This window comes from Sinocyclocheilus grahami, unplaced genomic scaffold (assembly GCF_001515645.1).
Source record: "Sinocyclocheilus grahami isolate Dianchi unplaced genomic scaffold, SAMN03320097.WGS_v1.1 scaffold208.1, whole genome shotgun sequence".
NCBI classification, from domain to species: Eukaryota; Metazoa; Chordata; class Actinopteri; order Cypriniformes; family Cyprinidae; genus Sinocyclocheilus; species Sinocyclocheilus grahami.
In genome coordinates this window covers 1,118,344-1,133,156 of record NW_015505387.1, presented here as the reverse complement: position 1 = coordinate 1,133,156, position 14,813 = coordinate 1,118,344, and the positions used below count along the sequence as shown (strand labels likewise).

At 34.8% G+C, this 14,813-nt stretch overlaps 1 protein-coding gene across 4 annotated transcripts in view; it reads right to left on the bottom strand.

The window, feature by feature from the left end:
• Positions 1–3,271: 3,271 nt before the first annotated feature.
• wrap73 (WD repeat containing, antisense to TP73) overlaps positions 3,272–14,813 on the bottom strand; it is a 20,606-nt gene continuing 9,064 nt past the window's right edge. For all 4 annotated transcript variants that reach the window (XM_016286257.1, XM_016286256.1, XM_016286258.1 and 1 more), the window contains exons 5-13: positions 14,326–14,398; positions 12,825–12,928; positions 10,870–10,956; positions 10,483–10,617; positions 10,317–10,394; positions 9,183–9,285; positions 6,615–6,740; positions 5,123–5,314; positions 3,272–3,777 (exon numbers count right to left, since the gene is read on the bottom strand). In XM_016286257.1, the coding sequence (XP_016141743.1) occupies positions 3,668–3,777; positions 5,123–5,314; positions 6,615–6,740; positions 9,183–9,285; positions 10,317–10,394; positions 10,483–10,617; positions 10,870–10,956; positions 12,825–12,928; positions 14,326–14,398 (1,008 nt within the window). In that variant the 3' untranslated portion in view covers positions 3,272–3,667. The remainder of the gene's footprint in view (positions 3,778–5,122; positions 5,315–6,614; positions 6,741–9,182; positions 9,286–10,316; positions 10,395–10,482; positions 10,618–10,869; positions 10,957–12,824; positions 12,929–14,325; positions 14,399–14,813) is intronic.

Genomic DNA, 14,813 nt, shown 5'->3' with positions numbered 1-14,813 from the left:
GCTCAGTGAATAATAATACAAAAAAAAACAGACCCGGCTAGAACAAGCGGAGTGATACAAAATTGTGAAAGGGCGTTCCTGTAGGATACCAGTACAATATCTCACGGTTCTCAACCAATCAGATCTGAGAACCAGAACGAACTGTTGTGTGTGTGTGTGTGTATATATACACTTTTTTTTTAACGATTTGCATGAAAATTAGTTTGGTTTGTTTCATGAATGAGGTCCAATGTGGCTAAAAAGGTTTCAAAACTTGTCATAGAAAAACTGCATGCCTTCTGAACAGTATTCCTATCAAATGGCAACTAAGGCTTACATTATATAAAATGTATTTTACTCTTAAATGCAGTGCTTTTATAGGGGTTGAAACTCTCTGAATAAAGTTAATTTGGACTGTTACTGAAGATACTAATTACGATTAGGGTTGCAAAAAGGTGGAAAATTTCCAGGAAATTTTGAAAACATTTTGGGAAATTTACCGAAAACGTTCCACCCCTTTGCAACCCTAATTACAATTTTGCTTTAGTACTTTGGTATTGCTGACATATGAGCTCTCTAATAATTTTAGATTTATTTAGATCTAGACCCACGAGTCCTTTAAATTTATATTCAATACCATCTGTTCTGTCGTCTTTGCAAAATGTAACACTTTTGCATAAAGAAAATAAAGCTCAATTCTAAACTTATGAGGTCACATTGCAATTATCAATGTGTGAAATAAACAAACAGTATTGATAGCATTATCTTTAGATATAACACTGGCTTAGGTAGTAACACACCAAAAAACCACAGTATGATAGACAGAGGACATGTATTATTCTCAAGTGTGTCCACAGGAAGCACCTGCCTTGACATGTATTTTCACACTCCGTTAATATTTCAAAATGAATTGCAGGTGGTCTTGTGGCTGCTGTAGTGTACTACTGTTACATGTGCTTTATGTTTGTGTGCTTATCCATGATTTATGCCGTATTTCTTTAATCTAAAAGACAATGTTTAAATCCACAGAAAGTTCAAATGAAGTTAAGCGTTTCGTTTTAACCAAGGCAAATAGATACTGTGTGTGTTTGATGCTGTTAATTCCTCAGGTGACGTTGGTCAACAGATTGGCTTTAAATGAACGGTTTGTTTAAGGATGCATGACACGGCAAGGTTGCCGCTGTTGAGCGATTACGGGTTCTGAGATTTTGAAGTATTTTTAATGCATATGCACTTTTGTTGGCTAGTTTCAGTTTTTTTTTTTGTTGCTACGCTTGGAGAAATAGTTGTAACCTTGTTGAAATGACGTCTCGGTGGTTTGTTTTTTTAAACACAGGCATCGAGTTTTTTTTTCCTATGTATATTTTTGGTTTTAAATGAAATGTAATGTTATGCATGATGATTATGCCTGCAACATAGCCTCAATTCACCAAAAAGAAAATGTAAGCACCTTTTCCTCTGCTCAAAAATACATGTAATTGTTTTTCAAGTGAAAATTATTTGCCTACCTATTCATCCATGTTGTTATTATAGTAAAATACTGTTTCTATCACCCAAATCAAGCCTAAATCTGCACCCTTCCAGGTTTCTGTTCAAATTGAATTTTAGGAATCATCTTTAAAAAATGTTGTCTGAATGTCATAACACTGATTTATGTAATGTAGACATCATGCTTCAAGTAAAATTATGCTTATTTTAACACTTTAATTGTCATGCGTCTTATTTTTACAAAATTAGTTATGCAAGGTTGAATCTCACCAAATTTGACAAGAACAGAAAATTTTTTTTTTTGGCAATATTTTTGACATTGTGAGATTAAGCACAAATCCACGCAAATCGGATGTAAATCAATCTTAATTAAATCTAAATGTAAGTATTCATAAATCTTAGTAGTATTTATTACTTTAGTAGTCTATTACAGTAATAATTTGAGATTCACCATAATCTCTTTAAAAGGGGGGGAAAAAAACTTAAGGGAAATGTAGATAAATGTAGAAAACTTTATTACAAAAAGCTCTAAATTTATAAAAAATAAATCTAGTTTTTAAACCTTAAACATTAAGGAAAAACAATGAAATACAACAGACATTTTCATTCACATTCATCTAAAAAAAAAAAAAACCTACAGCTACAAAATCACAATGTTATGCATGATGATTATGCCTGCAACATAGCCTCAATTCACCAAAAAGAAAATGTAAGCACCTTTTCCTCTGCTCAAAAATACATGTAATTGTTTTTCAAGTGAAAATTATTTGCCTACCTATTCATCCATGTTGTTATTATAGTAAAATACTGTTTCTATCACCCAAATCAAGCCTAAATCTGCACCCTTCCAGGTTTCTGTTCAAATTGAATTTTAGGAATCATCTTTAAAAAATGTTGTCTGAATGTCATAACACTGATTTATGTAATGTAGACATCATGCTTCAAGTAAAATTATGCTTATTTTAACACTTTAATTGTCATGCGTCTTATTTTTACAAAATTAGTTATGCAAGGTTGAATCTCACCAAATTTGACAAGAACAGAAAATTATTTTTTTGGCAATATTTTTGACATTGTGAGATTAAGCACAAATCCATGCAAATCGGATGTAAATCAATCTTAATTAAATCTAAATGCAAGTATTCATAAATCTTAGTAGTATTTATTACTTTAGTAGTCTATTACAGTAATAATTTGAGATTCACCATAATCTCTTTAAAAGGGGGGGAAAAAAACTTAAGGGAAATGTAGATAAATGTAGAAAACTTTATTACAAAAAGCTCTAAATTTATAAAAAATAAATCTAGTTTTTAAACCTTAAACATTAAGGAAAAACAATGAAATACAACAGACATTTTCATTCACATTCATCTAAAAAAAAAAAAAACCTACAGCTACAAAATCACAGCAAATCTAAAGTGACATAAATGTGATGTGTTTGTATGATATATTTGGTCCTCCAAAACGGCTATTTAGCTTGTGTAAGGCCATAAGCAGCAGATCAAAGCATCGGTTCATTTGCACTAGGCTGGTACTGGAGAATCACATGTATGCTAAATGTTCTCTGCTTGAGAACACAAACCACATTTGATTTCCCCAAAGGCTATTTTACTCACTACAGCATGTGCTCGATTGAAAATCACCAGTTTGTGTCAAGATGAAAAAGTTATAAAGTGCTGAGGTGTATTTGCAGCCACAGTGTGTGTCTCGAGTTGGAGAGCAGATTTCTTACGCTCATGCAGGAGCAGTTTCTATTCTGCAGGATTGCAGAAGCTGCTCCTGTATTGTAGAAACAGGCTCCGAGGAGTGCGTTTGTATGATATATTTGGTCCTCCAAAACGGCTATTTAGCTTGTGTAAGGCCATAAGCAGCAGATCAAAGCATCGGTTCATTTGCACTAGGCTGGTACTGGAGAATCACATGTATGCTAAATGTTCTCTGCTTGAGAACACAAACCACATTTGATTCCCCCAAAGGCTATTTTACTCACTACAGCATGTGCTCGATTGAAAATCACCAGTTTGTGTCAAGATGAAAAAGTTATAAAGTGCTGAGGTGTATTTGCAGCCACAGTGTGTGTCTCGAGTTGGAGAGCAGATTTCTTACGCTCATGCGGGAGCAGTTTCTATTCTGCAGGATTGCAGAAGCTGCTCCTGTATTGTAGAAACAGGCTCCGAGGAGTGTGATGAAGAGCTTTGGTTTATTTCTCCTCCTCTGCTTCCACGTAACACAGGCAGATGTGCTCTTTTGAGAGCAGGACAAGCGAGCTGCCACTGCAGTGCCAAAACAGAGACAGCACCTGAAAACTGCCTGTGAGGAAACACAGAAACAGAAGTTAGATGTTTCCACACAACTTCCTTTTATGCAAGCAGCTTCCTGTATTGTTTAGTGGGAAACGCATTACCTAAAGAAAGGCTGATACAATCAAACCTGTGACTGTGCATCAATTAAATTCTATAGTAATGCAAAAATAATTTCCTTATAGAATGATTTATTTTTTTTTTTGTCATTATCTTTCTTGATAACAGTAATCGGCCTACAGTGAGACTAATGAAAGAGTTGATCATGGATGCACAAATATATTCAAATTCAGTCCAATACAAAAAGCTGATAATTAGGTATAATGCTAAATGACAGATAATACAAATTTATAAAATAACTTTTTCAGTATAAATGGTCTTAACACTTTCAAACTAAAATAAATCTTTTGAAATGCTATAAATGTTGGCATTACAGAAATGGATATTCAATTGTCAAGACTTGATGCATTTGAAAGTGATAAATTAGTGTTTTCTTATTGATAAGAATCTTATGGCAAAGGTCATCTAAATCTAAAAATCTAATTCTAAAAAATAGGGGAAATGAGCATGTATAATAAACTTATTAAATATACCATATCGACTGATAACATTAAATTAAATAAATAAATCTCTAATATATATTATAGGGAAAAGCAAAAAAAGAAAAGAAAAATATAGAATTTTTTTTTTTTTGTCATTATCTTTCTTGATGACAGTAATCGGCCTACAGTGAGACTAATGAAAGAGTTGATCATGGATGCACAAATATATTCAAATTCAGTCCAATACAAAAAGCTGATAATTAGGTATAATGCTAAATGACAGATAATACAAATTTATAAAATGTATAAAATAACTTCAGTATAAATGGTCTTAACACCACTTTCAAACTAAAATAAATCTTTTGAAATGCTATAAATGTTGGCATTACAGAAATGGATATTCAATTGTCAAGACTTGATGCATTTGAAAGTGATAAATTAGTGTTTTCTTATTGATAAGAATCTTATGGCAAAGGTCATCTAAATCTAAAAATCTAATTCTAAAAAAATAGGGGAAATGAGCATGTATTATAAATATACCATATCGACTGATAACATTAAATTAAATAAATAAATCTCTAATATATATTATAGGGAAAAGCAAAAAAAGAAAAGAAAAATATAGAAATAATATTCATAGCAGGAAAATGTAGCCATAACAAGCAAGTGGCACACAATTCATTTTGACCAGTAACACAGCCGCTTACTGCTTTATTATAACACACAGAACTGTATGTGCTGGTCAAGCAATGGAGTAAAAGCTTGTTTGAATGTAATGCTGAGGCATGCACTGTGGTGAAACTGGATCCATACCTTCAACTGGTACATTCACAGACACGCAGCCAGCTGGTGACCACAGATACACTTTGGTGTTTCCGGTGCAGAGAGCCAGTCGAGGTCTGCGTGGGTCCCAGACAAAGCAGCGCACAGGAGCCGTCTGCTCCAGGACGGCCAGCAGACTGAGTCTCTGCATGTCCCACACCCACAGGCTCTGAGGCATGTTATCTGGCAGACATTAGACACAGCGTCAGTGGAAACCAACAACAACACCCTCACAAACACGAGCCACAGTTGTCAGGACATCTGAATAGGCAGAATAAAGTCTGTTTAATGCAAGGGAATTTCCTAAGAAGCAAGGGCACCAAATGGCTCTGAAAACCCGATCCAGGCTGGCATTAGCAGAATGTAATGCTTCTCATAATGGAAACCGTTGCCAAATGGAACAAAAGGCATGAAGACCTACACAGCTAGGTGGAGTTGTTCCCACAGTTACTGAAAACGTTTGTCAATTTTAACATTGTGATTTCTATGGAAGCCCGTTTCCGCCACTGAATAATTAAAAAAAAAAAAGGTTGTGACTTTTTCATCTCACAATTCTAACTTTTTTTTCTCAGAATTGCATGATATAAACTCACAATTGCGAGTTATAATCAGAAATGCGAGAAAAACTCTCAATTCTGACTTTTTTCTTGCAATTGCGACTTTTTTTCTTACAATTGTGAGTTTATATCACGCAACTCTGACTTTATTTCTTAGAATTGCGAGTTTCTATCTCACAATTATGACTTTTTAAACTCACAATTGCGTGATAAAAGTCAGAATTGCGAGTTTGTATCACGCAATTATGAGAAAAAAAAGTCCGAACTGAGATAGAAAGTCGCAATTACCTTTATTCAGTGGCGGAAACGGGCTTCTATAGATTTCTGGGTCTAGAAAAGTCATGAAAAAAAAAATCTATCAAATCTTCACAAGTAATGGAAATGAACACTAAAGGCACAGTGCAATTTTGAGATTTTGCTTCCATTACTGGTCCTCTTTCAGACTACTGGAAAGAAAACAGGTTTGTAAAAGAGACTGTTCACCCAAAACTGAACATGTGTGGGCGTTACAGTAATTTCTGATTTATGCAGTTATAGAGCTATATAAAAACCTTTTTGTGTCTCAACAAAATGAAACACGAATTTTGAACGTGGCTTTATCAAATGCTCCGATTTCTGTTCTGGAAATTAATGCAAATGAGTGCATATTTAATTCGATAATGGATCATTTGCATATTTAGCAATATAACAACTTTCTTATTCTACAGTGATTAATCGACTGGGGAAATTATAGTGATGTAGAAATATACCATATTCCCCTGCAGTATCTAGTATTAACTGAATACAAATGTTTGCAGTTACTCTCACCTCTAAAATATTTCACTCGCTAGAAATTGCTCTTGATCTGTGCTCTATTAAATCTTTAAAATCAGTATCAAGTAATGCAAGTTATGGAATTTCACATTCAGGGTTCATGATTGCCTCACCATTCTTTGTAGCAAGGAAGCGATTATCAGCACTGAAAGCCAGAGCGGAGATGCCGATTTTCGGGTTGGCTCGGTCTGGATCGGGCTTGATTACTGGCACCTGGGCTGGCAGTTGTGTGATCTCATCTGAAACAAGGCAAGTCTATCTGATTAAAATGTTAAGCAGTTTTCACAATTTAAATGCAGTTCACCACCTATTTCTGGACTTAAGCTTATTTATTAATAAAGCACTTTCTCACAACCACCGGTTGACCCAAAGTGCTGTACAATACAACTAAAAAAATTAATTAGCAACCACAAAACACAATATAACAATACAATTTACATGGCTAGATAAAAGCTATTGACAAAAGATGTTTTTTTTAAGCAGGCATTTAAATATTGGCAAAGAGGGCGCAGCTCTAATAGAAGCTGGTAATTTGTTCCGTTGACTAGGACCAGCAACAGCGAAGGCTCGATCACCTCTGCAATGGAACCTTGATCTAGGAACAGAGAGGAGACCAAGATAACTGGATCTTCGGGACCTATTTGGTTTATGAATAGAGATTGCCTCAGAGAGATATGATGGTGCTTGATTACGAAGAGATTTAAAAACAAAAGTTAGAATTTTAAAATCAATTCTACATTTGACTGGTAACCAATTTAGCGAAATAAAAATGGGCGAGATGTGCTTGAACCTCCGTCTGCCTGTCAGCATCCTTTCAGGAGCATTTTGGACCATCTGTAAATGCATTATAGAGGACTGACTTATACCATAGTATAGAGAAGTACAGTAATCTAAACAAGATAAAACAAACAAGTGAATAATCTGTTCAAACTGTTTTATAGAGAGTACAAGATTTGATTTTCGATAAACGCCGTAAGTGGAAGAAACTTAATTTGACCACTGCACTAATTTGTTTCTCAAAACCCAGGTTGCAATCAAAAAGAACACCAAGATTTTTAGCACAGGGTGTCAAGTAGGAAGAGAGATGACCGAAATGAAGGGCACAGTCTTCATATGACTTTAAACCAAACAAAATTATTTCGGTTTTGTTCTTGTTTAACACTAAAATATTCTCCTTTAACCATATTTGCAATTCATTTAGACTATCCAACAGAGGTCCTAAGAATTCTTTACATTTATGCTGCAAGGGAAAATAAAGCTGAGTATCATCCACGTACAGGTGGAAGGACACTCCATATATCTCAAAGATAGCACCCATCAGTAGCATAAATATAGAAAATAAAACTGGGGCAAGAATTGAGCCCTGTGGCACCCCACAAGCAAGTGGACGTGAGGACGAACTATGTTAGCTAATAGAGACACTAAAGCTTCTGTTTGTTAAAAAAAAAAGATTGAAACCATTTTAACACCTTGCCCTGTAACCCAACGCAGCTCTCCAACCTGGAAATCAAGATATTGTGGCTAACAGTATATTCTGTAAGCTAACAGATGATGTGCATTAATGCTAAACCATATAGTACACATTTGTAGCATTTCATTTTTCACTTATAAATGCTTTTAGAAATGCCACTAATACAAGTTTGGTTGTTTTTGTTGTACTGCATTAATGCTAAGTGGAACTTCAAAATTATTAAAATTATTTTTACATTTAAAAACACAATTGTATTTACTATAAAATAAAATGTGCCGTAAATAATTATAGTAATGAGGTGCCTTTTTTATTTTTATTTTTGGGTGGAATATAGCCTGGATATGTTTTCATGAAAATGATCATATCCCCCCAAAAAGGGCTATTTTTTGTACTGCATCTTCAAAATGTCTCCATGCAGGAATGCACATACGCTTTTCAGTCTGGTTCTCATGAGAGCACCTGGAGATTTGGTTTGGTGCTCACACTGCAAATAGTGTGACCCATTAAATATAACTATAAAAAATAAAATAATTAATAATTGTAATAGTAGTATTGCACTTTATACAGTTTTTATATTTTTGCGTTTTGCTGTGAAATCAGCAGCGCATAGCCTAGATTTATGCATTCAGTTCGAATGGAAATCGTACACAGTATTACACTTAGTCAATCTAAAATGGTGATTGTGCATTATCAGCAGTCAACTATGTCGGAACCCAGCACATTTCTTATTTCGGTCACGCATGTGCACCTGGTTTATATGTAAATTGACTCTGTTGTGACTGGATAACCTTAGCATATAACCAAGTTGCTGAACTGGTGTTGATCTGTCAACTACATGTAATATGTGGTCAAATGTTAAGGCGCTCAAGTTTTTTTCCAGCTTAGTTTCAATAAATCTTGTTTTCTTTCATATAACCACTTTCCGTGTAGAAAAGTGGGCTCATTGTAACATGAGATCTCTATTACCATGATGCTGGTGAGATTTATGTAGCGGCATCTGCAGACCGCTGTCAACAGTCCAGTAATAGAAATAGTTACTCATCATTTTTAATGACCTGCCACCATGTTAAATCTACGGACTCCACTGAAACAGTGCTGTCTGCATAGCAGGTAATAATATTAGTGCCAGCGCACATTATAGACACCCTCCTCACATTATAAACGGTTTACCTATCAAGAAATGAGTCCTACCAAGATTAATGAAACTTACACTTGCTCTGTGTGCTAAACAGCGAATTATCCACAGTCAGCTGATGAATAGAAAGATCCTCACTGCCCACAACAGGTCTTTTCTCCACTTCCTTAAACACCACCTAGAAAACACACACACATTGTGTTAGAGTATTCAACCAGAAAAAAAAGAGATTGACTAATTTTAAAGTTTTTCCATTTATAAACATGCAAAATTAATATTTCCACAATGGTCCAGTTTGTGCAACCCAGGCTGATTGGAAAAACGTGCTTATAGCAACATATATGCAAAATGATAGTACGTTGCTTCTGACATGTTTTACAATACTTACAAAGTGAAATGTTCAGTGAGTGACACAAAAAGTGTGTTTTGTTTTATCCGAAACAAACAATCTAGCAACAATTTATTACATCGGTAGTCATACGTATTGTGGTAGTTTGGAGATTAAATGCCGTGAGAGTGAAATTAATGTTACTATAAGCTTTTTTTTTTTTTACACAATACTTGTACCTAAACACTCTTCATTGCAAGTGCAATTCAGACTACTGCTGTATCAGGTGCACTAACAAGCAAGTTTACAACATCAGAAAAGCCATACGTATGGAGCTGGTTATGTCATGCAACCTACAAAATTAATTAGTTAATAAATCATGCACAATGGTAAAAGTGTTTTGAGGTTAAAAGTCTCTATTAATGGCTAATCTGTCCCTGTAATCATAATTTCTGTGCAAAGGAATAAAAATGGTTGTTGTTCATTTCAACTGGAAACTGCAGTCAATTGTATGTATAAAAACATTTTTAGTCTTTTTGCGTAGGCAAGTTTTTCCCAATGAGCCCTTTATTTATTTTGTGGGGTGTCTGAAATAGTCAGCCTTGTATAATATGGCTAATACAGGGTCATTTACACCTCACACCATTCGGACATGTAACCGAAGAAAATAAAGACCCCCGCTATTTTTAACTACACATGCTCTCTTAAAAATGCTCATAACCAACCCCGGACACCAGTCTACATGTATGCATAAACCAACCGTTTTAAAAAAGTGCATATTCAACAAATATAGAGGTGAAGTAGTGAATTTTGTTACAACAGTGCAGATTAAAGTAAAGTTAACTGAGACAGTGAGAGAGTTTTCTCCTCCAGACACTTACAGCTTTGGTGTTTATGATGGTGGCTGGATGCTCAAATTCTGTGATCTTCTTCCAGGTGATATGATTGAGGATCCGAACCTGATGGAAAGCCCATCAAAACTCTCTTTTAGACATTATATTATATAAAACTGATATTTCCCACCTGTTTCTTGAAGAGATTTCCTACCTTCTCATCGTAGCTGCCAACGGCCAGGAACTGGCTGCTGGGGCTCCAGGCGACCGACTTTATGCCTAGAGACCACTCATACGCACTGTAGGAGGACAATAGGCGACCGTCCAGCGAATACAATAGAAGTTTATACTGAGGAGAGAGTTCATCTGAATGGTTAATAATTCATAAGTTAATTAAACTAAAATTGCTTCTATGACAAAAATCGAATTCGGTTGATAAGAACCCCGTTGCTGCATCAGACAGACTGAGAATGAACCATTCACCGACCATTTGATGGCAAAACCATTTGATCTATGGTCAATGACCAAAAACTGGTTGGGAAAGAAGTCTTTTGTGACCATAAGCAGTGATTTTCTGTAATGTTAAGACAGAGTACCCTACCTCGAGACAGTTGTCCCACACCGCAAGCACACAGCAGTTAGGAGACCACTCCAGCCCCGCCAGATCCTGAGTCTCGCTCTCAAAATGCTACAGACAAAATAATTTTAAAAAAAATTAGAAATGCCAGTCAATGTTTCTTGCATCAAAAATGGCATATCTTAATTCTTCATGACCATTTACCACTCTCTCTCTGATCAAAAACATGCAACCCAAAATCCAAAGATTTGTGATTTTTTTTTTTTTTTTAAAGGTGCTGTATGTAGGATTGACACAGAGTGGTTGCACTAGGTATTGCAGTCCAAATTCTAAATATTGGAGGGGTTTTTTTCACCCGGTCCATCCTCCTCAGACTTGATGCACACGCAGGTTGCCAGATTGACCACACCAGCAACTCAAACACATCTCCAATATTTATTCTGCTTTTATTATACCGTTGTTGATCATAAAGTTTTTTTGGATGGATGTCGAGGCTTTTTAGGACGGCAGAAAGTTCTATTTCCCGCTCTGACCCCTTTCGTTTGCCAGCTTCCATGACTGAAATTAAATACGCAGTGTTTCCCGCCAACTGGCATCCCGGGGTGCCGAAATACAATTGGGTAAACTGGCAGTGGGTGGGTTTCACAAACCAAAACAGAGACCGACATCCCGGCCCGGAACGCACATTTTCAAAGGAGAATAACTGACTGTAGCATTGTTTTTCAGATAGACAAGTATGTTAACTTGGCATGTTTCTTAAATACCTGCAAACATATTATGGTATTTTTATGCTTTAGTAGAGAGTCAAAAACTTACACACAACACCTTTAATTATGCAAATCTGTAACATTTGAGTAATATTTGTTGTACTGCCTTTATGGTAAATTTATTTAAAAATAATCACCATTTATTACCATAAAAATAAGTACATACTGTTATTTAATATTTACATGCTTTCATGACTACTAAAAAGCTCATTTACAAAAAAGTGATTAAATAACAACAACAACAATACTTAAAGTTAAATTAAAAAAGTATTACATATTTTTTTACATTTGTGCACCAAACAAAGGGTTGTTCTTTAAAAACAATACAAGAATGTTTGGTAACACTTTACAATAACTTTATTTTATGCAATAACTAACATACTAACTGGGTGGGTTTCACAAACCAAAACAGAGACCGACATCCCGGCCCGGGACGCACATTTTCAAAGGAGAATAACTGACTGTAGCATTGTTTTTCAGATAGACAAGTATGTTAACTTGGCATGTTTCTTAAATACCTGCAAACATATTATGGTATTTTTATGCTTTAGTAGAGAGTCAAAAACTTACACACAACACCTTTAATTATGCAAATCTGTAACATTTGAGTAATATTTGTTGTACTGCCTTTATGGTAAATTTATTTAAAAATAATCACCATTTATTACCATAAAAATAAGTACATACTGTTATTTAATATTTACATGCTTTCATGACTACTAAAAAGCTCATTTACAAAAAAGTGATTAAATAACAACAACAACACTTAAAGTTAAATAAAAAAAGTATTACATATTTTTTTACATTTGTGCACCAAACAAAGGGTTGTTCTTTAAAAACAATACAAGAATGTTTGGTAACACTTTACAATAAGATCTAATTTGTTAACTTTATTTTATGCAATAACTAACATACTAACAATAAGAAACATATTTTTCTATTCTTTATTCAACTAATGTTAACAGATGCCATTTTTAATCTCTAATAACATTAGCTAAGATTAATAAATGCTGTAAAAATACAGTACATTGTCGGTTCATGTTTTCTAACGTAGTTACTAAACGTTTAATACAAGTATTTGAGAATCAAGTCATGTATCTTCATCTGATAGTGATTCAATGATTTTGCCAGTTTTACTGATAAAGACAACAAAGGTTGGGAATTTTTGGGGGAGAGACACAACTGCATACTAGCTTTGTTAGCTGCACTCACTCGGAGAAGATGCCAGTCGTCGCACACAAACACACTGATGTAGTCTTTACACTCCCGTCTCTCGGCCAGAGCCATATAACGGCCGTCTGCAGTGAAGTCCACACCTGAAACACATTTGTATATTTGAAGCATAAATAGTCAAACATGCGCTATAGATTATATTAATAAGCATGCTGGCTGATATAGCAGTCACTGACACCTAGTGACGTGGATGAAGCATCACACTGAAGCATGTTTCCGGTTACCTGTACTGCAAATAATTATTTCATTTGACAGCCGATTCAAAATGTTTGGTTCGGTAAGAATTTTTTTATACATATATATATAAATTAATATTTAGTCAGCAAGAAGATTAAATTGATCAAAAGTGACCGTAAATACATTTGTCGTTATAATCAGCCTCTATTGTAAATTAAATGATCTTCTTGTGACCTTTCTATTCATCAAAGAATCCTATTTTTGATCAAATGAATTCATAAGAGAAATAAATGCATTAAAAATTACAGACTCTAAACTTTTGAACAGTAGTAGTTTGTATTATTAGTATTAGGGTTAGTATCATTACAGTTTTAGTACTAGTATAGACACTATTATAGTTTAGTTTGAATTAGTTTTATTTTTATATTTTCCATTTCCATTGTGTTTTAGTTAATGTTTTAGGGATTTTGTTGTGTTTTAGCCATTTTTATTAGTTATTGCTTTTAAAGGCTGTTTTTGATTATTAATTTTTTTATCAGTTTTAGTTATTTTAGTACATCAATTTAAACTATTCAAAAATGAGGCATATTGCCTTGGATGTGTTTTATATTTATTTTAAGTAACAACGTTTTTTTAAGGTTGTTAACTATAATAACACTGTAGTGTACATATTTAACATTGCTCTTTTAAGTAGCGTAAGTGTAGTTAATTGTTGTAGTAGCTTGTGGTGTGACAAACTCCTTTTTTCAAAAAGTAGCTTGACTACTGTTGAACTACTTTACATTATGAGCTACAGTGTCAAAGTATCTTCCCCAACACTGGACAAATGTCAATTATGTTATGAATGGAATTGTGCTCCATAACTTCAACCCATGGCTGCAAAAAATAAATGACTAAAATGTTCATAATTCACTCTGTCAGACGGACAACACTTTGCTAGGACAGAAGCACCTTTCAACAGGAGTTTTCCATCAGCTGATCTGAAGGTTACAGCTCAATCCTCGAGCGACAGGGGTGACAGATAGCTGAATCCACACGGTGCTGGCCAGAAAATGAGAATCTATGGCAGTCATGCGTGATATGAACTTAATGTCTTCTGGAGTGCGAGTTCTCTTCATGCTGACAGGTGGTTATGAGGACTATGTGCCGTTTACCAGCTGTCTGTGAGAGCTCACGTCTGGCTAGACATCCAGGGACGAGACTTATATTACAGGTAAATACCCACATGATTCAAGTTTCTGTGACCCTGTCCTTACATCTCCTCTCTCACAAACATTTATACATCTGACTCGCATTCACTCACCTTTCTGGCAGGCTTTAGGATACTTGATGTAGGATACAGCTTTAGTGCACAGGGACCAGACGGTGACTCTCAACTGTGAGGAAAAAAAAAATAAAAATTTTAATGGAAATATCGGTAACACTTTACTTGAAGGGGTGTGCATAAGACTGACATGACACCTTCATAATCATGACATGACACATGTCATGAATATGAAGGAGGTTTTATGCATGTTTATGACAACTGTCATTAAGTGTCATTCACTCAGTTATGTCATTTTTAATGCAAATATGACATTATTTGACCTAACCCTACCCCTACCCTTACCACTAACCATAGCCCATAACAAAGACATCTCAAACAATGTCATCTTTGCATTAAAAATTACATAACTGAGCAAATGACACTTAATGACAGTTGTCATAAACATGCATAAAAAACCTTCATATTCATGACATGTGTCATGTCATGATTATGAAGGTGTCATGCCAGTCTTATGCACACCCCTT